This window comes from Kogia breviceps, chromosome 10 (assembly GCF_026419965.1).
Source record: "Kogia breviceps isolate mKogBre1 chromosome 10, mKogBre1 haplotype 1, whole genome shotgun sequence".
Taxonomy (NCBI): Eukaryota; Metazoa; Chordata; class Mammalia; order Artiodactyla; family Physeteridae; genus Kogia; species Kogia breviceps.
Genome location: NC_081319.1, coordinates 40,985,045 through 41,011,266, shown reverse-complemented (window position 1 = coordinate 41,011,266; position 26,222 = coordinate 40,985,045). Strand labels below are relative to the sequence as shown.

The window sequence follows — 26,222 nt, the reverse complement described above, 5'->3', positions numbered from 1 at the left end:
GTTTTTGTATTTGCATTCCTCAATATCTGTCTTTGTATTTTACTTTGCCCACAGATTGGGGACCACAAATTCAGTGCTCACCGGATCGTCTTAGCAGCCTCAATCCCGTATTTCCACGCTATGTTTACAAATGACATGATGGAGTGCAAGCAGGATGAGATTGTAATGCAAGGAATGGACCCAAGGTACTAAATTCCTCCATCAGGTTTCACAGCCTGCTTTCTAGGTGCAGTTTCAGCTTTGTGTTTGGTGCCCTTTGAGGGCCTTCCAGCAGGACCCAGTAGCTAGCACAGCTCCACACACTTAGTAGGTTTCCAGTAAACAAGCTAGAACCTCAGCCAGTGGCCTGAGACAGGGTTAAAATAAGGAGAGTTTTGATGTGTTTTTACTCAATGAGAGTAACATGTCTCATAGGAACTAGAGTCCAAGATACGTTTTTAAAACTAGGACTGGGTACAGAGTTGGTGGTATATTATTTTCTTCACTTTTCTGTGCTGGCCTTTTTAGCTGGCAGACTAGTCTTTCAAATAAGTTTTTTCATTCATTACCCTTCCCATCAGTCCAGAACAGTGTTGTTCACTGTTGTCCAACTTTCTGCCTCGATGGAGATGTTCTGTTTGTCCTCTCCAAATTGGTAGCCATTAACACATGTAGCTGTTGAGCACTTGAAATGTGACTAGTGGGACTGAGGGACTGAATTTTAAATATTATTTCATTTTAATTCATTTAAATTTAATTTTAGGGGAATTCCTTGGCAGTCCAGTGGTTAGGACTCCATGCTTTCACTGCCAAGGGTCTGGGTTCAATCCCTGGTCGGAGAACTAAGATCCTGCAAGCCACGCAGTGTGGCCAAAAAATAAATAAATAAGTAAATAATACATAATAATAAATTTAGTTTTAATTAGCCATGTGTGTCTACTGGCTGTTAATGTGATGACGCAGGTCGAGAAGGTAGCAGAAATCATGGTTATTTGATGGGTGAGAAAACTGAAGCCCAGGACTTCCCTGGTGGAACAGTGGTTAAGAATCCGCCTGCCAATGCAGGGGACACGGGTTTGAGCCCTGGTCTGGGAAGATCCCACATGCCGCAGAGCAACTAAGCCCGTGCACCACAACTATTGAGCCTGCACTCTAGAGCCCACGAGCCACAACTGCTGAGCCCGCATGCCACAACTGCTGAAACCCGTGTGCTTTAGGGCCCATGCTCTGCAACAAGAGCAACCACCGCAATGAGAAGCCTGCGTACCACAACGAAGAGTAGCCCCCACACGCTGCAACTAGAAAAAGCCTACGTGCAGCAATGAAGACCAAATGCAGTGAAAAAAATAAATAAGTAAAATTTAAAAAAGAAGAAAACTGAAGTCCAAGGAGGTCAAGCCCAGAGTTTATCCCATCTAAACGTCTTTCAGTGTCCCAGAAAGCCCTCCGTAACGGAATCATTGGCTCCAAATGTCAGTAGTGCTGAGGTTGAGAAATTCTGCCCTAGATGAATTTTAGGGTCAGGAGGCAGTGCTATAAACCCTGAAATTGCATCATTTATGCACTTACTTAAAGTCATCCTTATATCTAGACCCTCTTTACAGAAATACTTTCCTGACTTCTGTATGAAGGCTTTATATAAACATATTCCACATTATGCCTTTTTGGGCCTTGAAAGGAAAAAGGCATATTTATATGACTTAAAAGATTTTACTGCAAGTCTGTGAACTGAGGCTGTGTGTTTATAACCTAGACTACATCCAAAAGTCCACTGTGCACCTACTATGTACCTGGCATTGTTCTGGGGTCTGGGCATGCAGCAGCAAACAGGACACGCAAGATGATTCTTGTTGGGAGAGAGACAGTAAATAAACCAACGACTCCAAAATATAAGCCAGTAAGCTGTCATTTGTTGCCTAATGTCTTAATCTTCCTGTGGTGAAAACTTGAAGGAAAGGAGCTAGGAAACTGTATGGTACCTTCCAGATGATTGAAGGTGATTTGCTCCAGTACATGGAGAGGATCTGTATACCCACTGCAAGGGTGCAATCTCAGGCCAGCTACTTGTAATGAAAGACATAGAAGTGTGTCTATATCCAAGGGCAGTTGTACACTCTCATCTCTGAGGTCTGTGTTTGACAGAGCCATGCTAATCACCATGCACCGTCCAAGTGCTTCATTTAACAGATAGACTGAGCACCTGTGATCTGTGCTGCTGTAGGTACTGAGGTATAGCTGAGGAAACAGAAAGCACCTCTCATTATTCCAACTTTCTAGTAGTGGCGATCTGGCCGTAAACAAATATATACATGATATGGCTGGGAAGTGAAAGTGATGTGAGAAAAGTAAAGCAGAATAAAGGCTAGCGAATGATGGTGAGGGTCTGTGCTATTTCAGGGTGATCAGGAAAGCCCTCTGTGATGAGGTGATATTTGAGCCAAGACCTTAGTTGGAGTGAGGGAGCAAGACATCTGGGGGAGGAGCCATCCAAACAGAGGGAGTAGCCAGTGCAAAGGCCCTGAAGTGAGAGTGTGTTCAGCATATTGGAATAGAGTGAGGGGGTAAGAGTGGAAGGTGATGAGGTCAGAGAGAAGGAAAGGGGCCAGACCACATACAGCCCTATAGACAGAATTTGGATTTCATTCTTGGTGTGAATTGGAAGGCAGAAAAAAATGTTGGAAACCTCAGGCTGGAAACTTATCCCAAAGAAATAATCCAAAAATGTTATTTGTAATAGCTATTATTTGTAATAACTATTATGCTTACCAATAAAGGAAATTTTTATAGCACATTTGCATGTTGGATTACTATTATGTATATTATATATGACTATTACTATATATTATATATTACTATTACTACTTCCCTGGCGATCTAGTGGTTAGGACTCAGCGTTCCCACTGCCATGGCCCACGTTCAATCCCCAGTCGGGGGGAACTGAGTTCCCACAAACCGCGCGGCACGGCCAAAAAAAAAAAAAGAAAGTTGAACATGAAGTCAGTGTAGAAACATGGGAAAGGCCTTCATAAGTATTACATGATTATATCCATACAACTTAAGCATGCAGGCAAATAGGAAATGAAAATTAATCTAGAAAAATGACTACAGTTAACTCAGTAGTGATTCTGGGTCGTTGCTTTGTCTTTTCAGAACCTTCTGTAATAAAATCATTTGGGCAGTAAAGACAACCTAAGAAGTAGAATGATAGCTATGGTGAAGTAATTATTCCGTTCTGGTAGATTCTCAAAGGGCATGGGCTAAATGTATTTGAGAGCGGGGCCCATCCGTTCCTCAGGTAACAATGTCAGCTTACTTAAGGCCTGAGTATCCTGTGGGCTGAGCACCATCTCTGAAGAGCATCTTTCCTCTTTCCTCTAGCGCCCTGGAAGCTCTGATCAACTTTGCCTACAACGGCCACCTTGCCATTGACCAGCAAAACGTCCAGTCATTGCTGATGGGGGCGAGTTTCCTGCAGCTGCAGAGCATCAAAGACGCCTGCTGCACATTCCTCCGAGAACGGTGAGGTGATGTGATGGGCCCGGCCTGTGTCGGGGAGCAGACCGTTTCATTTCTGGGATCCCCTGCCAGTTTGCTGAGTCTTTGGGGGCACGGAGAGTCTCATGAAGGGAGTGAGCTGGGAAGGTAACTCTGCGGAAATGACCTTTCTTGAAATCAGTATCAAGCAGTACCCAGTTCTTTGGGATGAACCTTTCAGGAGCATGATTTATAGAGCCTTGCCTGCACTCTCCCTCGGTCTGACATGTACCTCTTCTTCTGATCCTCCCTCTCCAATCTAACCAGCCACCACCAGGTTTATTCAGTGCTCCCTAACTGTTCCACAGCTGTCTCCCTCTTTGTTTAGATCCTTCTCCCTCCTTGAATTTCTTGGCCTTCCTTTTTCCTTCTGCTCTGCAAGAGCCCACCCAAATTTCACCTCCTGGAATTCTCTGTCCCCTTCAGTCCCCTGGGAGCAATCATTATATGCTCCTTTAGTGTAAGGACCATGGATTATACCCCTACCTATGTCCAGCACTTGGCCATGACCTTTTGAGGGCTGAGCAGATAAGAAAGCTCTTCCTCCCTCTCAAGAGGCAGAGCTCTTAGTCACAAGGTAAAAGCCGCCTTTAACCACTAGAGGCTTGGGGGTGAGGGTTAGTGCTGGGCTACACACAGGCAGGGAAAAACCAGAACAGTGCCCCTCTGTCTGTGGTCTCTCCAAGGCCTGGCTCTGCCTGAGCTCCTCTGATCACAAGGCCCCTGGCCTGAAGACCAGCGTTCCTCTGCCTCAGACCTGGCCTCCTGAACCTCATCCCCTCTTAGAGCTGACCTCTTCCTCCCCCATTTCTATTGCACCAGCTCAACTCACTTAGCAGCTCTGTGGACCCTGCCTGAGGTCCACATCCTGCCTGTGTGGTGCTCACGGGCATCAGTGAGCACTGCTGTGTGTGCAGATGGTCTTTAACGACCGTGGTAATGATGCTAACACGCAGGGGCACTCTGTGCTGGTTTCATTGGGAGGTAGGTGGTCCTGTTTGGGTTTTGCAGCTGACGACCACGTAGTGAGTGCAGCCCCAGAGCCTGGCTTGACCTGCCCTAGGATGCCTTCTGGGTCAGGCTAGAGAGCTGCGTGTGATGGGCTGTAGGGCACATACTGTCTCTCCTACTCATTTGAGAGCTTAAGGACACAGACTGGACTTGGTTCATCTCTGTATTCCCACAGAATTTGGAGAATGACTAAGTAAGGCCCTGCGGAAAGGATGAAGTTGGCCGTTCTCACAAGGGGGACAATAGCTCCACCTAGGGGCTTTTGAGTTCCTCACTGTCAACACTGTATCCAGGCTCTATTATATTTCTTTTTTTTTTTTTTTTTTTTCCCGGTATGCGGGCCTCTCACTGTTGTGGCCTCTCCCGCTGCGGAGCACAGGCTCCGGACGCGCAGGCTCAGCGGCCATGGCTCACAGGCCCAGCCACTCTGCGGCATGTGGGATCTTCCCGGACCGGGGCACGAACCCGTATCCCCTGCATCGGCAGTCGGACTCTCAACCACTGCGCCACCAGGGAAGCCCACCAGGCTCTATTATAAAGTAGTGTCATGTAAAAGATGCTTAGAAAAGTGATTTTTAGACCAGTGCAGTTTTTACATACACCAGTGACATATTGGGAAAAGGTACTTTAAGCACAAAGCCTGATGTTTTGAGTCTGTCCTTGACATTTTTCTGTTCAGCACTGGGAGCCCCCTTCTGAAGTCTAAACTCACACCTTATTCCTGTTTTTATTCTCTGCCACAGGCCCCAGAGGTTTGGCCTTTCTGTTTTCTTTTCAATAGCTACCATCACTGCCTGTGTTCCTGGGGGTGGTTCTCCCTGAGCCTGGCTGCAGTGTGTGATGGAGGCTCCCAGCTGCCCCCTTCCTGTGTGTTCTTGAAAACAAGCATGTGGGCCCTTCAGTTTCAAGGTTTGATTACTAAGACATGAGGGGAACCATCCTGAGCGGTAGTGAAAAGGACAGGGCATGACTGAGCACAGAAAAGCTGCAAAGCCGTCAGAGTTCTTAGAGCAGTAGTTCCTGAGGCCATTTTGCCTGTGAGATATTCGGCCTGCTGATTTTTTTTTTTTTTCCATGAGGTTGGGGTTGATTTTTTTCTGTGGCTCCTTTTCCAGCCTTCAGATGAATGGACCTCCTTGTTTTTAGGTGAGGATTGGAGGTGTGTATTTTCCAAAATTCTTCTCTCAGGACTGGATCAGAGCATCAGATGCGTCAGTGAACCAAGCCAATAACTTATTTAATTCGAGTCACTGCTTCCTACCTCCGATAAAGCATTACATCTTATCATGGTCAAGCTATGTCAGCAAGGAAGGAGGTTGTGAAGTGGCTGTTGACAGATATGGGTCTCTATCTGCCCTTTGGGTTATTGTCCCTCTTGTCTTCCTCCTTCTCCTGAATGGTCCCCTCTCCTGCATGGCAGCTCTCTCTCCTTTTTCCCCACCAGTTGGCTTGCAGACAGGCTCCCCACATCCTACCCTCTTAGATGTGAAAGCTCACTTCAGTGGAAAGTGTGTTTTGTGCTCAATTATTCCAAGCCAGTCAAAGACAACCAAAGGTGAGGTGCAGGAATCCTAACCTGTGAGGGAAAGGATGGAAATGTGTGCCAGTCAGCAAAGTGGATCATCCTTTCCCACGTCTTTGGACTCTATCCAGTTCCCTGTCTGTGGTATTTGAACCCTCCTCTTGACTTGATGTCAGAGTAGTAGGGATGAGTGAAGCACATGCTGTAGAGGCCCGGGGAGGGTCTGTCCTTGTATCTGATCTGCCATACGTGCTTTTAACAAGTCTCAACCAGGAGAAAGGCTAATGTTACTTGACAGATGACTGAGCTGACATTCTGACCCTGAGTCCTGTATTTCTCCCTGGCCATACTGCTTGCCCAGGGGTGCTCAATGCTTATGTTTCCTTGGCCTTTGGAAGTGGCCTAGGTTTCCAAAGCAATGGACAGAGCCAGTTTAGGCTGGAATGAAACAACAGCTATGCAGAATTTAGACTAGTCATAAAGCCAGGCTCCTGAGATGCTTTGCCCTTTCAGTCCCTGACAGGTCTGCTACTGGCAGTGGGCAATGGTGAATATTGATTAGAAAGTATAGCTTACTGTAACCCTTAAATCAATATGGGGGAGAGGGGGAAGAGAAAGCATTCTCACAAAGAAGAGTAAATCTGGGCAATTTCAATCTAATATGAACCATCTCCCACCACAAGATTGTCAGTCACAAAATCAAAATAAGAAAAGCCACATCCCCCATGGTCCACTGCTGTCACCAAGATTTTGGAACCACATTGGGCTCATTTGGAATTTTCTCAGGTGTAATAGTAGTAAGAAAAACAACCATAATAAAAATTAAACCAGAAGCTAACTTCACACCAAGCACCATGTCAGATGCATTTCCTACATTCCTACTTAGTCATGGCCACAGCCCTAGGAGGTGAGTAGCTGTTGTCATCACCTTTTTCTAGGCGAGGCCATTACTGACACTTGAGGAGCCTAAGGAATCCACCCAAGTTGCCCAGTGTGGCAGGGTCAGAATTTACCCTGGGTTTCCCTGGCCCTGATGAGTGCAGGTCTGTCTCTGGACTGTGGAAATGTGCACAAAAGGCCAGAGTTCAATCTCAGCACCACCACTTGCTTGTAGAGGGATGATGAGCACATTTCTTAGTTTCTCCGAGCCTCAGTTTCCCACCTAAAAATGAGAGCAATTACTATTGTGGAGTGTTGTTTAAAAGATCCTGGAGAATGTGCCTAGAAGCCCTGGCAAAGTACTTGACTCACTGATGGTGCCAAATAAGTGATAGCTGCCGCTGTTGTCTGAACAGTCAGACCCATAGAGCCTCTTATTGTTTTAAAAAAAAAAAGGAAAGAAAAAGGTGTAAGAGTCCTGATATTAAAGAAGTCATGTCTCCACGTGGTTTAAACTCTCATTCTACGTCTTCAGGGCCTTCCCGGTGACCAGAGGTGGACATTCAATCAAGAATGTCAACCACTGAAAGAAAACAAAGTTTTCCAGTATGTGCTCTGTTCTTCTCTCCTGAGAGCTGCTTCTCAGGACGTCCCAGAGAGCTCACTCCACATAGACACATGGAGCACTAGGCCCAAGAGGCAGGCTCCTTTGAGGATAATCTGCACTTTTTTTTTTTTTTTTTTTGGCAGCGTTGGGTCTTCGTTGCTGCACGCAGGCTTTCTCTAGTTGCAGCGAGCAGGGGCTACTCTTCGTTGTGGTGTGCAGGCTTCTCATTGTGGTGGCTTCTCTTGTTGAGGAGCGCGGGCTGTAGGCGTGCGAGCTTCAATAGTTGTGGCGTGTGGACTTCAGTAGTTCTGGCTTGCAGGCTGTAGAGTACAGACTCAGTAGTTGTGGCACACAGGCTTAGCTGCTCCGCGGCATGTGGGATCTTCCCGGACCAAGGCTCAAACCCGTGTCCCCTGCGTTGGCAGGCGGATTCTTAACCACTGCGCCACCAAGAAAGCCCCTGCCTTATTTTTATACCTTTACAAGTTGAGTCCCAGAGAAGCTCACCTGATGTCACACAGGGGGTTTCCACTAAAGCTGAGGACAGAGCTTGTTTTGTTTTTCCATTCTGTAACTCTACTCAGAACCAACTTGAGAATGATCAAAGGTAACATTCTTCCTCTAACTTTTTTCTTTTTATCTTCTCTTACGCCAAAAGGCTTCACCCCAAAAACTGCCTGGGTGTACGCCAGTTTGCTGAGACCATGATGTGTGCCGTGCTATATGACGCAGCCAACAGCTTCATCCACCAGCACTTTGTGGAGGTGTCCATGTCGGAAGAGTTCCTGGCCCTGCCCCTGGAAGACGTGCTTGAGCTGGTGTCTCGGGATGAGCTGAATGTGAAATCAGAGGAGCAGGTCTGTAGAGCAGTCCAGCGGTGACATGGGAGCTGCTGCTCTCTCTAACCTTTGTTTTCTGTTTTACTTTTTTCAAAATGTAGATCATGGTGTGTGTGCAGCTGTTGTGTATTATGGGTTTGCTTTATCATACCATATGCATTTTTCATGAAAACTTTTTATACATTTTAGTGTCTGTATAATATTCAGCTGATTTTTATCAATCCTGTGACCCTCATTCTTCAATGTTCAGGTTATTTCCAAAATTTACTATTAGAAATAATGTTTCTATGAACCGGAAATGAGCATAGATAACTTTCTGAAAGAGTCTTACTCTAAAGGAGAGTAGAGAGTGGGGGCAGTTGCTGGGGGGGGAATATGAAGTCAAGAGGGTTTTGTTTTTTTTAAGATGAGAGAAATTACAGTACCGTTGGACTGCTGATGGGAATTTTGCAGAAGAGAGGGAAGAATTGGTAATGTAGGAGAAAAGGGAGAATGGTGTCCTGGGGTAAGTGAGAAGAGACAGAGTGTAAGGCACGGGGTGTGTTTGAGAGGAGCTTAGGCTGTTCACATCCACGGCCACAAGAGGAAGAAGGAGAACACATGCCCAGCGCAGGGGGAGGATGGATGGGAAGGGAGATGCTGGGAGGTTTTATTCACATTCTCTTCTTGTTTGTTTCTGTGTTCTCAGCTGAGAGTGAGGATGAGGGAGGAATGTTAGACGTTTGAGGAGAGATGAAAAGGTATGAACCAGTCCTCTAGGAAAGGGGGAGAGTAAATGGACGAAGCTCGGGAAATGGAGAGGGCTGGATAGGAAGCAGGGCCAGATGAGATTTTCAGTCACAAGTTCAATATGAGCTGGTCAGCCCTGTTGTGTGTTTTCTGTCAGCTGCATCTACTGGTGCAGGGTAGAGGGTGAATTGGATATAAAGAGCTGGACTTCACCAGGGTACAGATTTTTTTCCAGGTAAGTGTGATTAAGAGAGATAGGAGACTAGCATGGGAATAATGGCCCTTGGAATCCATGTCGGGTGAGAGAAAGGTGAGGAAATAGGCTGCAGGGGACCTGAGAGGGAGCCATGCCCAAGGCTAAATGGAGTTGGTTGCATGGAAGAGGAGGTGAAGCTATTGGCAAGGTGAGGTGTGGGTGATCACAGTCCTCTGAGGACAAAGAAGACATCTTCTTGGAGCGGTCAAGAAAAGATTAAATGAGAGTGTAGGGTGTTAGTAGCCAGAGAGGAGTGAAGGACATCCTTTCTGTTCAACAAAAGTGTGGTGCAACTTGTCTTAATAGGACAGTGAGTCAATGTTTCTTTGAGCAGAGGGTGACGAGGGCTGGGCAGTGAAGGGTGTCGGATGTGGGGGGAATTGGACCTGGCCCTGCAGGCACCCAGAGCACCACTGCGGCATGGCCTCTGCTCATCTGGTCAGTTGGTCATGAGTCCTGGCCTATCAATGAAGCTGTGCCTCAGCAGAAGGAGCCCCTGGCTCCAGGAGGCAAGCCGCTGGGATGTTAGTCCCAACTCAGCTCATTTCCTTTATGTCTGAAGAGTCCTCACCCCTCCGTATTAGTGACCATTAGAAAAGTGAACTCTGAGCTCAGCAGTGTTGGCCCTGAGATTTGTAGGAAAGAACCCCATCCCAAGAGCAAGGGGTTCTGTCCCTGGCTCTTCCACTAGGTAATATGACCCAGGGCAGCTCACATCTATTGCAGTGATACATTCTACAAGGGCTGTGGGGCTTTAGAGGGAGGTATCCTTGTGACCAGAGCCATCAGGGAAGCCTTCTTGGAGAACATGGATCTGGATCCAGGCCTTAAAAGAAATGGGAATGGGTTTAGAAGGAAAGGAAGAGATGGGGGCATTCGAGGTAAAGGGGACAGCTGGCCTGGCTAGAGAAGGGGGTGCAGGAGCAGTGGGAGGGAAGGTCAACAGCACTTTGTTACGGTACAGGAAGGAAGAAGGAAGCTTTGACAGGTTTTCATTAGGAAGTCATAATGAAAGCCAGGAAAGAGTTGCAGTAACCTAGGCTTGCCTTTCAAGAGAGTGGACTGAACGGGGTAGCTGGGGACGTGGAGAGAAAACAGTGGATTCAGGAGACAAGTAGGAGGAAAGATTGGTGGGCCCAGTGTAGGGAGCAGAGGGTTCGAGATTGAGGGGTACAGGGGTGTGGCCTCTGGGTGGAGGAGTTGCCGCCAGAGCTTCCCCTCTCTGTTGTGGCAGGTCTTTGAGGCCGTGTTGGCCTGGGTCAGATACAACCGGGAGCAGAGGGGACCCTGCCTGCCTGAGCTGCTGTCCAATATCCGCCTGCCCCTCTGCCGGCCCCAGTTCCTGTCAGACCGAGTGCAGCAGGATGATCTGGTGCGTTGCTGCCACAAATGCAGGTGAGCAGAGGTGGGCCTGCAGAAGGATGATGCTGAGGGTCTGGACAGAGAAGAGAACTTGGCCACTTAGCTCGGGGGAGGAAGGATTTGGAGTGGTCATTCTTAATTCACAGCACACAGATTGATCTGCCTTCTGTCTAGAACCTAGAAGAGCCCCAGTCTCTCACCTTGGGCAAAGAAATGTGCCGCATAGGAGCATCAAGGCAAAAGGGGCTTCCTCCCCTAAGTTATTTGAGGATTTTCTAGCATCTCCCCCCATTGAGCTGTTTATGGACCTACAGGCGTCTATACTGCCTGCCCGGACCCTGTCCACACCGGCAGCTGACTTATTGGTGACTTCCTGGGGCTCCTCATCCTCTTCAGTAAACATTAGTCAGTGTGCTGGCCTCAGGTGGGTCTGCCCAGCTACAGTGATGGGCAGGGGTGGGGCATGTTTAGCAGCATGCAAAAGTGTTACCCAGAGTAAATCAAAAGCAACAGGGTGCAGCAGAGCCACCAAAACAGCTCAGGAGACGGCAGCCCCGTAGAAGGATTGTTAGAAAAGTAGAGCAGCAGAGGAAGATACGCATCTTCCTTCAAACTGCTCCTCATACTCACAGCTGGTTCAGGAGGAAGTCAGTGGCGTGGTCCACGCAGCGCGAAAGTGTGTGTGTCAGGGAGGGGTGGAGCTGTGGCTGGAGGTAGCTGAGACCCTGTGATGATTAGTCTCAAGGGTGCTGTTGGGGAGTTTGAGCTTTGTTCTGTAGGCAGTGGGTAGTTATCAAAGGGTCTTAGAAAACCAGCTTGGACTCCAGTGTGGAGGCTGGAATGGAGGGGTGGGGCTGGAGGCAGGGAGATCTCTCAGGAGCAGTTGGCTTCTGCTGCCACAGTCCAGGTGAGATTGTTAATTGCTGGATGTGAGCCATAGGGATGGAAAGGAAGAGCTGGCTCTGAGTGGTAACAGGATGCAAGCAGCTTGTTGAACCTCCCCAAGGCTAGCTATTTTAGGGAACACCCTGTTTTTCTTCTATTAAACTAACAGAGGTGGGCTGTGCTCATCTTGCCCCTCCAATGCTGAGCACGTCCTGATAGCTGTGTATAGTTTTCCCTGGACTCACCTGGGTCCTTTGAGACCAGACCTTCCAGAAGGCTTCTTCTCCCATGTTTCCCCCGCAGTTGTGGTTGGGGGAGCCAGGCTCAGACCTACAAATGTGGGCCAAGTGGAGAGAATACCTCCTGTCCTAGTATGTTGCACTTTATTCCAGGGACCTGGTGGATGAAGCAAAGGACTACCACCTCATGCCAGAGCGCCGGCCCCACCTGCCAGCTTTCAGAACTCGGCCTCGCTGCTGCACGTCTATCGCTGGGCTCATCTATGCCGTGGGGGGCCTCAACTCAGCAGGTATCTTGCAGCTCCCCTTTGTAGAGCCCTGTCTCGGATGCCGTGGTTGAAGAAGCACCAGACCACCTAGCCTGGCCCTCTGCTTCCTCCCCCTTGCATGTCACCACCTTTATCCCTCCTGATTTTATATAATTGTTCCGCAGTTAGCGCATGTCAGATATTAATACCATTGAAGCAGAATATCAGCGCAAAAGGGACCTTTAGAAACCCCAGAGACCTGGCCCCCTTCCTTCACAATGGGGCAGTCGAGGCCCAGAGAACTTTAGCTATGTTCACACAAGTCTTTTGGCTGAGCAAGGACTAGAACTCAGGTCCTGGTTCCTGAGCCCACACTCTTCCCCTAATATCATGTCACCTATGGGATTTACTCAGCTTTGGATAGGATATAATCAGAGACCCAATTCTGTTACCAGGCTAATCACATTCGGTCATGTGGATCTCTGGGCTTAGACTGTGAGAGTGTCACCATAAGAAGGAAGATTCTCCAAATACGTATGGTCTGCACTATCAATACTTTTTACTCTTCACCTCTTACCTCCAGTGAAACCCACATGCCTTGTAGTCCGTGTGTTATTGGCAGTTCTTGTATCATACAGTCAAGTTTTCAGGAAACCTCCATGGGGCACCCCCACTCCTGCCCACCCCAGGCACCACTGCAGGGTAGTAGCAATCTAGGAGAGGGCAGTGGAGACCCCTGAATCCTTGCAGTGCAGTGGCACAGGGAGTCGTCACCTCGGATGTGAAGGCCAGGCCTTTTCAGAGTCAGCCCAAGCTTGTGGGAGGTGGGGAGCTGGTGGGAGGTAGGGAGCTGGCAGGCAGTCCCGGGCAGTTTCGTTTTTAATTGAAAGTTAATGGGAGGTGGGTACTGCCCTCCGCTACTTGTTAACCATGTGACCTGGAAAAGGTAAGTCCTCAACTAGTAAATGCTAGAGCATGGCAGGTGCTGAGTGTCCCAAAGCAGAATAAAACAGGGAGGGGGTTATTTTATTTGATCTTAAAAAACTGATGAAAACGGTAGGGTTGTAGTTACTATTCCTTGCTACTGTGACTATTATTTATTGAGCACTTGGTATATTCTAGAACTATGCTAAGTGTTTTACATATTATATCATTTAATCCTCATGGGAACTCTGCTATGGAGATTATTTCACATGTGAGAACAGAAGATGGGGATACAAGGCAGCTTGCCGAGGGTCACTGCTAGGAAGTGAGAGTCGCATTGGAAGCCATCTCCTGCTCTGTGTCGGGGAAATAGTGGATCCATTTGCCTTCACCTTTGCCTTAAAGCAGGTGAAGAACCTCCTTGCAACTTAAAACTGCCCTCTCTAGAAAGTACATAAATGCCTCCTGTCTGATTCTGATTTTCCTTAAAGAATTAAGTTTGAGGTTATCATGGCTGCAGTTTCTTAGTGGGCCCTCCTGGCTTGAGTAATTCTGCGGGAAGAGCTGATAGGACGAAGTTGAACATTCCGTATAATCATTGAGCAACAGCTGTGATCTAAACGAGCGGTCTCATTTGTTTTAATTTGAGTAGCAAATTTTTATGCAGGTGATTCACTGAATGTGGTGGAAGTGTTCGACCCCATCGCCAATCGCTGGGAGAAGTGCCATCCCATGACCACAGCCCGCAGCCGTGTCGGTGTGGCCGTGGTGAACGGACTCCTCTATGCCATCGGGGGGTATGACGGCCAGCTGCGGCTGAGCACTGTGGAGGTCTACAACCCAGAGACAGACACGTGGACCCGAGTGGGGAGCATGAATAGCAAGAGAAGGTATTCTGGGAGCCGGTCTGTATGTCCTGAGCATACCTGCCAGGCATCTGGGGGACCCCATGCTAGACAAGCAGCGCACATTATAAAGTAGACGCTAGCTTCAGCCTGGGGATCCCCTGCAGCCAGGCCAGCCACTGCCCGTACCTCCTGGAAGCCAGCCCCCATCTGCTTAAAAGTAAAACCCCTGCCTTGTCCTTTGAGGAACTTGGGGAGACAAGACAGGGAAGACAGGGACGTGTGGAAGTTGTATTATTATTTAAGTGCCAGGTAAGGACTAAAGGTTTGTATTATGGAAGACGCGAGGCAGGAGAGAAGCTGGACTGGAATGTCTGGAAGATTTCAGGGAAGAGGTGAGATTAAAGTTGAAACCTGAAGAATAAGGAGGATTTAACTTTATTAGTCATAAAAGGGAATCCAAGGTGTTCCTCTTTATACTTTCTTTCCCCCAGGATCCCTGCCCCACATGTGCTTTCACTACCAGGGAGTGTGTGAACCACAACACTGCTCTTTATTTCTGGATGCCACATGTCCCCCGGGCATGAGCACACAGCTAGTTGTGAGGTGGACCGAATTTATGTCTCTCTCTTTTTTTAAAATAAAATTTTAAATTAATTAATTTATTTATTTATTTATTTATTTTTGGCTGCGTTGGGTCTTCGTTGCTGTGTGCAGGCTTTCTCTAGTTGTGGCCAGGCTTACTCTTCCTTGTAGTGTGCAGGCTTCTCATTGCGGTGGCTTCTCTTGTTGCAGAGCACAGGCTCTAGGCGCCCGGGCTCAGTAGTTGTGGCTTGTGGGCTCTAGAGCACAGGCTCAGTAGTTGTGGCACATGGGCTGAGTTGCTCTGTGGCATGTGGGATCTTCCCGGACCAGGGCTCAAACCTGTGTCCCCTGCATTGGCAGGCTGATTCTTAACCACTGCGCCGCCAGGGAAGTCCCGAACTTATTTCTCTTAACGCCTTCCAGCCACTTGTCTCCTCCTGCTCACATTCCTGAGTAAGAAAACATAGTGCCTCCATTTAGTCTTCTTGGTGCCAAAGTGACTGGCAGCATCCTTCCTTATGTCAGCTGTGTGTGGGGTATTGTCATGGTTGGACAGCAGGAGCTTTGGAGGGGGAGAATGTAACTGGACAGGCTCTGTATTCTCCAACCCTTGGGGTAGCTGCCCCAGATTGTGGTGGTTTTTGTTTGTTTGTTTGTTTGTTTGTTTTTGGCTGCGTTGGGTCTTCGTTGCTGCACGTGGGCTTTCTCTAGTTGTGGTGAGCCAGGGCTTCTCTTCGTTGCGGTGCATGGGCTTATTGCGGTGGCTTCTCTTGTTGTGGAGCATGGGCTCTAGGCGCATGGCCTTCAGTAGTTGTGGCGCATGGGCTTAGTTGTTCCATGGCATGTGGGATCTTCCCAGACCAGGGCTCAAACCCGTGTCCCCTGCATTGGCAGGCAGATTCTTAACCACTACGCCACCAGGGAAGCCCCGAGATCCTGCTTTCAGATGACACTCTGATGTTTCTCTTCCAAAACTAATGGAAGATAGGATAGCCATCCAAGACCCCCTACCCATTTAACCAGAACAGCTCTGTGTTTATCCCTTTTATGTATTGAGCTTCCTTGACATATGCCCAACTTTAGGAGGAAAAAGTTAAATTAAATTTTTTTTTGCAAGGGGCAGTTCGAAAACCACTGAACCAGTTGCCCTTTAAAGGCCTTTCTGCTTTGTAATTCTCTCATCTGAGTATTTGCCTTACAGACCCCTTTGTCTGGCCATGATTTGGGTTTTCTACTTGTAAGATCACGTGACCACCAAAAAAAAAGATCAAGTCACTGCATGTGGTCAGGAGGAAGAGTCATGTTTCAGTGTGGAAGTCCTTTGCCACATGAAACTGTCACACGAAACTGTCACACATGGTCCGTGATACACATGGTGTATCACGTTCAGTAGTGTTTGTTTGTGGCCTTGAGCAGGGGGGAGTCTGCCTTTGTACCAGTAAGATTTCACAAAAGGCCAAAGTAGTTTTGTTTTTGGAAGAAAAAATATGTATATAAGATCTGCTCCTCCCGAAGCCGTAAGCTACACTCTCGTGGTTCCTTCCTCCCCCCGCCACCTCTGCCTCCTTGCTTCCCCTTCTTGCTCCTTGGATACTTTGCAGCTTTCTGTGGCCTCAGATGACTCACTGCTCCATATATATCCCTAACCAGGAGGGCCTTTTTCGCTTTGATGGCAATCATTTGTTCTTCATTGTGTGTCTGTCTGCTCTGGGCCACTTGCTAGCTGTGATGTCACAGGGTTTGGAGTGCTGTCTGGGAGGAGCCCTCCGGGGTAGCCCTTTCCCTCACTGTGGTTAATGCTCTGTTATTAGTAGCGTGGGCCCAGCTCCATTTCGTCCCCTTTAAATTACAGGCTACCTTAAAATGTTCATAGTCACTTCTCCCCTGATGAACCACACACCCTCTGTCCAGCCAGTTGGTGACAGCCTCCTTTCTGCCGTCATTCCCTGTCCTTCTCCAGTCTTCCAGGCTGCTTGCGTGGAGCCTTCTCCCATGCCTTATTCCAGTCCACACTGGTCAGCATTTCTTCCCCTTATCTCTTCACACTGTCTTTACCGTTTAGTTGATAGTTAATCTCACACAGTTTTGTGGCACCTCTCAATTCTTCCTCACATTTTTGTTGAACTCCTAAACTGTTACTTTTGTCCAGTTCTAGAAGGATAGTGACGTGTCTGGTGAGTTTGTGACCCTCCCACAGTCCTCTCCCAAGGCAGGTCCTTTTCCTCTTGCAGCCTGGTTCAGGGACATCGTGTGGATCACTTTGATCTGCTGTGTACATTTGAAAGGGGGCTGTAAAGCCTGGTATAGTTTATTTTCCTGTTTGTTAGGCACCCAGATTCATTTTTGATCTCCAGCATCAGGTTTGAAAACAGTGAATCGGGCAGCTTGGCATTCATGTTTAATTTTTCATGAGGCTTTATGTAGAAGATTCTTAGGAGAGCTTGGCATGATGAGCAGTGTGGGAATCAGACTTGTGTCATTGAAATCTAAGGCATGCCTCTCTCCGGGCAGCCCTGAGAGGATAGCCCAGACTCCCCAAGCCACAGCTACTCGTCTATACAGTGGTGATGGCGATGCTTCATGCAGGATGTGGCGAGAGTGGAAAATAGCAAGTGTGGAGCACCTGATGTGTGTAGTAAGTACGAAACGAACAGAAGCTGTTGCCTCACCCACTAAGACAAATTAGGGGACGTGCAGGGCCATGTATGCAATGAAAAGATGTCTGTCAAACTTTACAGTGAATTGAGTGGGGAAATCGAGGTAACACAACAAACGTTATGTTGAGGGCTTGTTACGTACGCAGCACCACACTAAGTACTGTCAGGGTCTCACTGATAGAGACCCCAGTCTTCCAGGAGGTCCCCACTTGTTAAGAGGTGTCAGGTCGATTCCTGGTACCCCGTGGGCAGTGGTCTGGCTCGCTTATTTCTCTAAACCTGGTGCGTGGGACAGTGTGCCTCATGAGGGCCTGATGAAAACTTGCTGAACGAATGGATGACTGACAGGAGCTGTGATAAAGGAGCTGTGATAAAGGAGCTGCTCTGGGAGTGTGGGGGTGGGAGGGAGTGATTCTTGCTGGGGGATCCAGGATGGCTTTTGGAGAAGGAGAGAGAGGAATTTGACCTGGGCCTTAAAGGTAAATCAGACCCTGAGCACGGGAGGGCGGAAGATGAGCATATCGGGGACTGAGGAGGAGGGAGAGGAAGTAACCCCAGGCCAGGGGTGGGAGGCAAGAGGAACCACAGGGCAGCTCCTTTCCCCTCAATGTTACACTTTGCTTAGTCACATCCCTGGGATTTAGGTCTGTTCTAGAAAGAGGCAGTTGGGGGCTAGGTTTACTTCTCAGTGAGCGTGAGAGTTTGCCCCAAGAAGTCTGAGGCCCATCGGGATGACACCTCTGTTTCAGTGCCATGGGGACGGTCGTGCTGGACGGGCAGATCTACGTCTGTGGTGGCTATGATGGCAACTCTTCTCTCAACTCTGTGGAGACCTACTCACCTGAGACAGACAAGTAAGGACTCCAGCTCCCCTGGGGCAACTGGAGCTTGCTAAACAGTATGAAAAATCAGAACTGCAGTCTTTTAATCATGCTTCTCAAGGATAGGGAATATCTCACCTATTTAGCCCCTGTAGTACCTTGCATATAATAGGTATTTAATAACCTTTGGTTAAATGAATGAATGATTAAATAAATTCTAAAAACAGTCTGCTTAGATACTTGGAAACAGTTATTAATGCTCTGTACCTCTTAACTAAATCAGCATATTTTAACAGAAATGCAAGTGAAAGTGATGAGAAATAGATGAACAGCACTTTCCAAAGTGGGTAAGATAGGATTTGGGAAAAAAAAGTTACATTTCAAATACTCAAAGAAGGGGCTTCGCTGGTGGCGCAGTGGTTAAGATTCTGCCTGCCGATGCAGGGGACACGGGTTCGTGCCCCGGTCCAGGAAGATCCCACGTGCCGCGGAGCAGCTGGGCCCGTGAGCCATGGCCACTGAGCCTGTGCGTCCAAATACTCAAAGAAGCTTGGGAAACATTGATGTCTGTACCACCAGAGGCCTCATCTTCCCATAATACATATTACCATTTTAAAGACTGAAAAATTATGCGGCAGAGAAACCTCTTTAACTTCATTTTATCTAATACCTGTCACCATCTGGTGGACTTATTTTGCGGAACACTCTTTGGAAAACACTGGCAAGGTTAGCCCGAGTTCTTCATTTCAGTATTTGAATCTGCTTATACTATAACAATATAAGTACATTAGTAGAATGGATTCATTACATTGCTTTTAAGCCAATATTCCATTCACTTAATCAACTTACTATGTATCGGGCAGCGAGCAGGGTGTCTCAGATCCTTAAGTAGCACCTCGTCTGTTGGGGCCACAGCACAAGGTGATCGTCCTCCCTTGGGTGCCTATGTCTAGAGCTCTTGGGCACAGAGTGGGGAGGGCTCTCATCTTCCCCACAGCTGGCAGGGAGAGTCAGGTTGCTGAGATGTCTTCTAAGGGGAGACCCATTGTGGATAGTGGGAGACATGCCTCCCAGGTGGGGCGACAGCAGGAAGAGAGGCTTGGAGATAAGAAAGAGCTGTGTGTGGCTGAGGAGCAGGTGTGGGTGGCGCATGGCAGGAGGCGAAGCTGGAAAGTGGATGAGGACCAAGTGGTAAAGAACCACATTAAGGTACTTAGAGTCTGCCTTAGAGGAAACAGGAGTCCTCACTAGAGGACGTGCTGTGCAGGATCGGAATGGGGATGGTCTGAAAGCCAGGCCACCTGTAAGGGGACTGTTGCAGTGGTCCAGTGAGAGGCCAGAGCTAGGGCAGCAGTAGTGGGATGGGGACAAGCAGTGACTAGGAAGCAAACCAGGGGGGTCGTGGTGACCACAGAATGTTGAGGATGATGGAGAAGAGGTCATAAAAATGCTGAGATTATAAGTATAGCAACTAGGTAGCTAGTGGTCCCATTATCGAGACCAGGGAGTGTGATGGAGGAGCAGATCTGTCAGAGAGGTCTTGCATGGGCAATGCTAATTTTGAGTGCTGGCAGAGATGACCAGTTATGGGCCCGAAGCTTAAAGTGAGAGGCGGCAGCCAGAGTGAGCCCTTAGCAGAGGTGGCGTGGGAGGCGGTAGGAAGTGGGGAGATTGTCCAGGGTGAGACGGAACACAGCACAGTTCCCCTGAATCCTTCTAAGCTGTCTTGGGAGGACAGGAACACCAAATCTCATGGCTCCCCTTCTACTTTGCCTCTTTCCTGAAGGTGGACTGTGGTGACCCCGATGAGCTCCAATCGCAGTGCTGCAGGGGTTACAGTCTTTGAGGGCAGGATATACGTGTCGGGCGGCCATGACGGTTTGCAGATCTTCAATAGTGTGAGTCTGGGCTCCTCCTGGGCTAAGGGCACCTACTCTTGTTATCCTTGAGAGTTATTTTGAAAGGATATTCTTTTGAAAAAGCCTCAGCCTTGCCATTGCTAGGTAAGGTGTCATCTAGAGGCCTCAGGCCATCTGCCACATGCTCCGAAATGCTTCCAAGAATGGGAACCAGTGTGCACAAAGGAGAGAGGTAGGGTGTGGCCATACCACCCCCACCCCCACCCCGTTCAGTTTCCCAGCGGATGCTGCGTGAGACCCGGTGAAATTCCTGCCCAAAGTAAGCCCAGTCACATACAGAGGGTGAATTTTCAAATAGTTGCATTCTTCTGGATAATTTGTTTGAAATTGCATTTATTCTTTTAAAAAAAAAATCTCGAGAGCCACTTACTCGTCATTCCAAAGTCAGTCAGTGCTGTGAGGGAACACACTGCACGGATCTCAGGAGACCCTGCTCTCATCCCGGCTCTGTCACTACATAGCAGTGCATCCTGTGCAACTTCTTGATTTGTTTCCTCAGGTGTAAACAGAACTGGTCAGGTTAGGCCGTCTCTCTCTCGCCTGTCCCTATAAGCCCACGAGCAGGTGCGCAGCTGAGGAAACTGGGCTTCAGGGGCAGAGCACATACTGGCAGAGCTCCTTGTCCCCAGGCCTCCCCCTGGGGCCTGATGCCGGGTGGGCCACCGGTGACCAAGCTTTGGCTTTGACTGTCCCAAACCTGCACCTCTCTCCCCGCTGCAGGTGGAGCACTACAACCACCACACAGCCACCTGGCACCCGGCGGCCGGCATGCTCAACAAGCGCTGCCGGCACGGAGCTGCCTCCCTGGGAAGCAAGATGTTTGTGTGCGGGGGCTACGACGGCTCGGGCTTCCTCAGCATCGCCGAGGTGTACAGCTCTGTGGCGGACCAGTGGTGCCTGATAGTCCCCATGCACACACGCCGGAGCCGGGTCTCCCTGGTGGCCAGCTGTGGGCGGCTCTACGCCGTGGGGGGCTACGACGGACAGTCGAACCTGAGCTCGGTGGAGATGTACGACCCAGACACGGACCGCTGGACGTTTATGGCCCCCATGGCATGTCACGAGGGAGGGGTCGGTGTGGGCTGCATCCCTCTCCTCACCATCTAAGGCGAAGGGTGGGATGTGGTGGGTAGGGATCTGGTACAAACACAGGCACTTCCTTCCAGGGATAGTCCCCCCCGGAAGAGGTGGTGGACCAGAAGACAGGGTGAATCATGAGCTCGCCAGAGGTACAGTTTTTCCAGGTGCTTAAGTCCTCCCTCCCTGTGCAGCCCTTGTGACCTTCAGGCCTAGGTCATCAAGATGCACAGCGTGGGACAGAAGCCCCTCTGTGACCCGCAGCTGGTGACACAGGACTGCTTTGCTGGTCCACATGTCCACAGGCTCCATCCAAGCCCAGCTCCCACCTGCCACAGCTCTGTGGGTCGCCCATCTGACACTCCTTGCCCACTGCTCGCCGGCTGTGTTGTGGCCAGTTTGCGATGGGGTGGCTTCAGTGGCCAAGCGTGTTGGAAACTGTAGGGTGTGGGTGGGAGAGGAGGGACACAGGCCGGGTTGTCCTCACTGCGAGGCTGCAGCCACGGCAGTGCCGGTTGCACACACGCACCTCCTCCTTCCATCCGAGTGCACCGAGAATTTTGTCTGCGTTGCTGAGTAAGCAGGAAGAACAGAAGCTTTTCCTGTGTCTAATTTTGGGATTTCGGTGAGGTCTTTTTCATCTTGTTCAGGAGAAACAGAGGGAGAGGATAAAAGATACTTGAAAGAAACTGAAGGAAAGTGAAAGAAACACTTGAAAGAAACTGAAAAGAAAAATAATTTTTTAAGTGAACATTTTTTTTCAAGAAGAAAACATAAAAGATACTAGAGGCAAATATGTGTTTAAATGGAAAACCACCCAACGTGAAAACGATGGTATCTGCTCCCACATTCGGATCCCAGGGTCCTAAGGCCTCGCATGGCACTCGGGGTTCCCTCTGAGCCCCTGTGTGTCCAGAATCAGTGCGCACTCGACCAGTCCTGTAGCAAGGTGCTCGTGGGGTTTGTCTTCACACCCACTATCAGAGGACTTTTTTAATCGTAGGCTTAGAGAGTTGGCTAAGTTATTGCCGCTCTTCTAGGTGGGAGCTCCCAGCTTGTCACTGGAGGCTCCAGATGCCCCTGTGGTTATCTCCCACTGCCACCATGGCACTCATGCAGATTCCCACCCCACTTTCATTCCTTCCTCATTTGACCAGCAGGAAACAGCAGGTCTGGCCAGATTCTCATTTGCCCATCTTTCATTCTTGGATAGTTTTCTTCATCGTGATGCTTCTGAGGTACATTGACCATTTTGTACCTCTAGAACCTAACCAGAGACTTGGTCCTTCCACCAGCCAATGGCTGGCTTGGTCCAGTAAGCTTATCTGCCCTGCCAGTCCGCTGCTCCTCCATCCACTCGCCAATTCCAGGGGTCTGGTCTCCCCTCCAGCCCTTGGCAGACTGACCAGCAAGGTGGACCTTTATATTCTAGCAAAGCTGGCTTTATGACATAAAGAACTAAAAGCCGAAAGAATCTCTTGCTGCTGCAAAGAACAGATTTTATATTTCTTCCTATGATCTTAGCTAATGACCTCTTGAAGAGACTCCATGCTCCTCCTTCCTCCTCCCTGGATGGGACCTTGATGCTGCACAGTGGGACCCCCAACAGGAGGACTCTTCTCTTACCAGTGCACTGGGCAGTGGAGCTGTCCTTCAACTGCTGCTGCCAAAATTTGGTTTTCTAAAATTCTTCCAGTAGAGACTAAAAGAGGATACATTTCCAATGCAAGATTGGGTCTCAGGGTCCCAATCTCTACTTGGTTGGTCTCCTGCCCATCGCTGCCTGCCTGGGTGTCCTGGAAGCCTGTTCAGAAAGGCACAATGTGACACCTGAGACGTCTCTCGTACCCTGGGACTGTGAGGTTTACCAGTGTGTGCAATCGCCATGTTTCCAGAGGGAAGTACCTTTGTTACCTGCCACTTAGGAGCTGGGCCTCTGCTAAAAGCACTTGAAAATGATGTTTTTATTTTAAAAGACTTAACAATCTGATATAGTTTAGCCTGGGTTCGTGGTAGAGCTCTGGCATTTCTCGCTCCCTGTCGGTTTGCCTGTTAGAGGTGGACTTGGAAGGAGGGTGGGGTCTGTGTTTGCTGTTAGAGAGGAGTTATCAGTGCTTGTCTTCTTATTATAAGCCCCTTTCTTTTGTGAATTTGCAACAGCGCTGACAAACCTGGGTTGTGAATGTGTTAAGAATCAGCCAGTGGGGCCTCACCAGGTCCCTAGGATGCTGACCCAGATTTTGCCATTGGGGTTGAGAGATCATTTTCCCATGATCTGCTGCTCTTGTGATAGCCTTCCTACATCTACTCCCACCTCCTGGGGTAGAAGTTACACTGTTCCACCTGGGGTCAGTGTTTCCAAGTAAGGTGAAGCCAGTGCCTTGATCTGGGCTCTGAGCACAAGTGAGCAAACACTAACATTTTCACACTCTCCACAGTTGGTTCCTCAGTCTGATGGTGATGACTGTTGACAGGTGGCTGGTCTGACCCTTTGGTATTGGAGCCTTTCCAGTAAAACCATGAAAAGAAGAGATGCCACCCATAGATATTGTGAAAAGGGTATAGGGCAGATACTGTGGACAGTGAACCTTGGGGTCCAGCCCAGCTCCGAGCAGAGGACTGAGGCATTCGCTGTCCTAGGGTATTTCCCCTTAGATAATACAAGGAGCCTTCTCTTCTGGGTTTCATCCGAGAGCAAAGCCAGGATGGGAGCTGAAGTCCAGCCTTTTGACTTGGCCACAGAGATGTGAGTAGGTAGGAATTCTGATTCCCCCTCCCCCCAATTTATTGTTTCCCAGAAAAATCTTAATTCCTTTTATTTATAGAACGCATGTCTTTTGTGTTAAGAAACCAAAGAGAAATAAAGAGTACACTCCTAATATCTTCTTGCCCTTTCCTGATTTTATTTTTTAAATTAGAGGTAAATCATATTTTTATCGTAATTCAGTGAAAAAATATTGGACAAAGTGAAAATATTTCTGTGAAAATAAGGAAAAAGCCCAGCAGCATGGCAAAAGTAGTCTTTGGAGAGATGTGTATATTTTATAGGAATGGGTTCTGATGAAAAATATATGCAAGAGACTTCATGAGCATATTGCATATTTGCTCCTGTCCGGATCACCACTTCTCTTGGATTTCCCCTTTTCTTCACTCCCTGCCGTAAAACTCCTAGAGTTCCTAAGTGGAACGTGACTGCCTGTGACCACCTGGAGCCAAAACCCCCGGCTCCTTTTTTATACCTCCAAACCAGAGGAGCTTAGCTTTGGTGCACATAAAAGTCACTGGAAATTTTTTAAACCACAGATTGACTTGTAGAACCCTCCCCAGAGACCAATTCCCTAGGGCTGGGGTGCAGCTCAGGCCCTTGTACAGGCAAGCTTCCACCATGGTTGGTATGCTCAATCCCGGTGTGAGAACCGGACTCCAGTGTTTAGTTTCCTCTTTCCCAGATAGAGCCACATTCCAGATCTGCCTTCCTGAGATTGCATCCTGGTTACTGTGGTGGTGGATTTTAGGAAACTCTTCATTCACACTTTTCCAAAAGTCAGCTTATGGTCAGCCTCATCCAGTGGGTAATGGTAGTACTCTTGGATGACAACCTTTTTTTTTTTTTTTTTTTTTTTTTGTGGCTGTGTTGGGTCTTCGTCGCTGCATGTGGCCTTTCTCTAGTTGCGGCGAGCCGGGGCTACTCTTCGTTGCAGTGCGCGGGCTTCTCATTGCGGTGGCTTCTCGTCGTGGAGCATGGGCTATAGGCGCGCGGGCTTCAGTAGTTGTGGCACGCGGGCTCTAGAGCGCAGGCTCAGTAGTTGTGGCTCACGGGCTTAGTTGCTCCGCGGCATGTGGGATCTTCCCAGACCAGGGATCAAACCCATGTCTGTGCATTGGCAGGCAGATTCTTATCCCCTGTGCCACCACAGAAGCCCTGGGTTATAACTTTTTAAAAAAGGTTTTGGAAGGGTATGTCACTCCCACATACACCCCCCCCCCCAGCACGTTTCACATATAAACACTGTTGATTCTCACTTGGTCCTCTCAGTAACCTCTGTGCAATAGGTGACATAGCTCATTTCAACATAAATTGTCTCAGAAGGGCTGAGTAACCGACCTGATCACAGTCCAGTTCACCTGAGGAAAGCAGTGTCTTCGTCCTCTGGAGCAGCTGATCCATCCAGCCTCCATGCCCCGAGTGTGGAGGTCTGCTGCCCAGTACTGTGATGGCCTTCGAGAAGCAGACTGAGCAGCGAGAGAAAGAGAAGAACGCTGTTTGGATTATGGAAACAGGTACCTTTGTGTTGAAACAGGAAACCAGGTTATCTGTGGGCTCTACTGTGGGAGAAAGGTCAAATGCCTCTAAAGTATTAACAGCCCTTTGTATGTAACCTACACCTCTTTGCTCAGAACCAAAAAGCTCATGGGTAGAGAGTGGACCAGTGAACTTTAGCTAGACTCACCTGCTTGACTTTCCATTTCTTTGTTGTTGTTGTTCTTTGAACTCCTCTGCTTTCGCAACTAGCAGCAGAGCCCACTCCTCTTCACCCCAAAGATCTACAGTACTGGTTTTTACTGCTGCTCACAATAACATAAAATTACGCAATGGAAAAATGGCAAGGGAATCTCACAGTTCTTACAGAAATTATCCCTGGCTTACTGTTTCCTATTTCATCTCTATTGATACACAGATGTTTTCGTCTAACGGAGCTCAGTTCCCTATTTAATTCTCTCTCTCTAGATTTGCAGTTCAGGATAAAAACCCAAACTACCTAGCATGACATAGAAGGCTGCTGTGGTCTGGCATCTCTGGTCAGCCTGGTACTTCTCCTCCATGCTTGTCCCTGACTGTATCCCAGCAGGGCAGTGGCCTGTTTGCTTGTCTCACCCACTAGATGGTGAGCTCCTTAAGAGTCTCTACTATTGTGTACCAACACCAGACACATGGAAGAGACACAACCATTATGTTTCTTGACGAACTTGAGGTCAGGTATAGCCAGACTCAAAGTTCACCTAATCATGCTTCCTAGTTTCCCTTTGTTTTGCATTACTGTTGTTGTTTTTTTTTTTTTTTTACAATTTCATTGAGGTATAATTTACATACCTTAACATTCACTCATTGTAAGTGCAGTTCAGTAGTTTGTAGTAAATGTGCACAGTTGTGCAACCACTACCACTACCCCATTTTATACTATTTTCATCAACCCATAAAGTTTCCTCATGCCCATACACAGTCCCCATTCTCACCCCCGTCTTTGGGCAACCACTATTTTGCTTTCTGTCTCTATAGATTTCCCTGTTCTAGATGTTTCATAT

At 48.4% G+C, this 26,222-nt stretch overlaps 1 protein-coding gene across 10 annotated transcripts in view; it reads left to right on the top strand.

Annotated features, from left to right (window-relative positions):
- Window positions 1-23,799, top strand: part of KLHL18 (kelch like family member 18) — a 149,689-nt gene extending 125,890 nt beyond the window's left edge. For 6 of the 10 annotated variants that reach the window (XM_067044375.1, XM_059077031.2, XM_059077035.2 and 3 more), the window contains 9 exons: window positions 55-185; window positions 3,358-3,498; window positions 8,191-8,389; window positions 10,591-10,751; window positions 11,996-12,132; window positions 13,667-13,904; window positions 17,851-17,955; window positions 19,709-19,820; window positions 20,562-23,799. In XM_067044375.1, coding sequence (XP_066900476.1) covers window positions 121-185; window positions 3,358-3,498; window positions 8,191-8,389; window positions 10,591-10,751; window positions 11,996-12,132; window positions 13,667-13,904; window positions 17,851-17,955; window positions 19,709-19,820; window positions 20,562-20,948 — 1,545 coding nt within the window. In that variant the 5' untranslated portion in view covers window positions 55-120 and the 3' untranslated portion in view covers window positions 20,949-23,799. The remainder of the gene's footprint in view (window positions 1-54; window positions 186-3,357; window positions 3,499-8,190; window positions 8,390-10,590; window positions 10,752-11,995; window positions 12,133-13,666; window positions 13,905-17,850; window positions 17,956-19,708; window positions 19,821-20,561) is intronic. The other 4 variants (XM_059077032.2, XM_067044378.1, XM_067044377.1 and 1 more) reach the window with 1 other exon arrangement.
- Window positions 23,800-26,222: the final 2,423 nt, after the last annotated feature.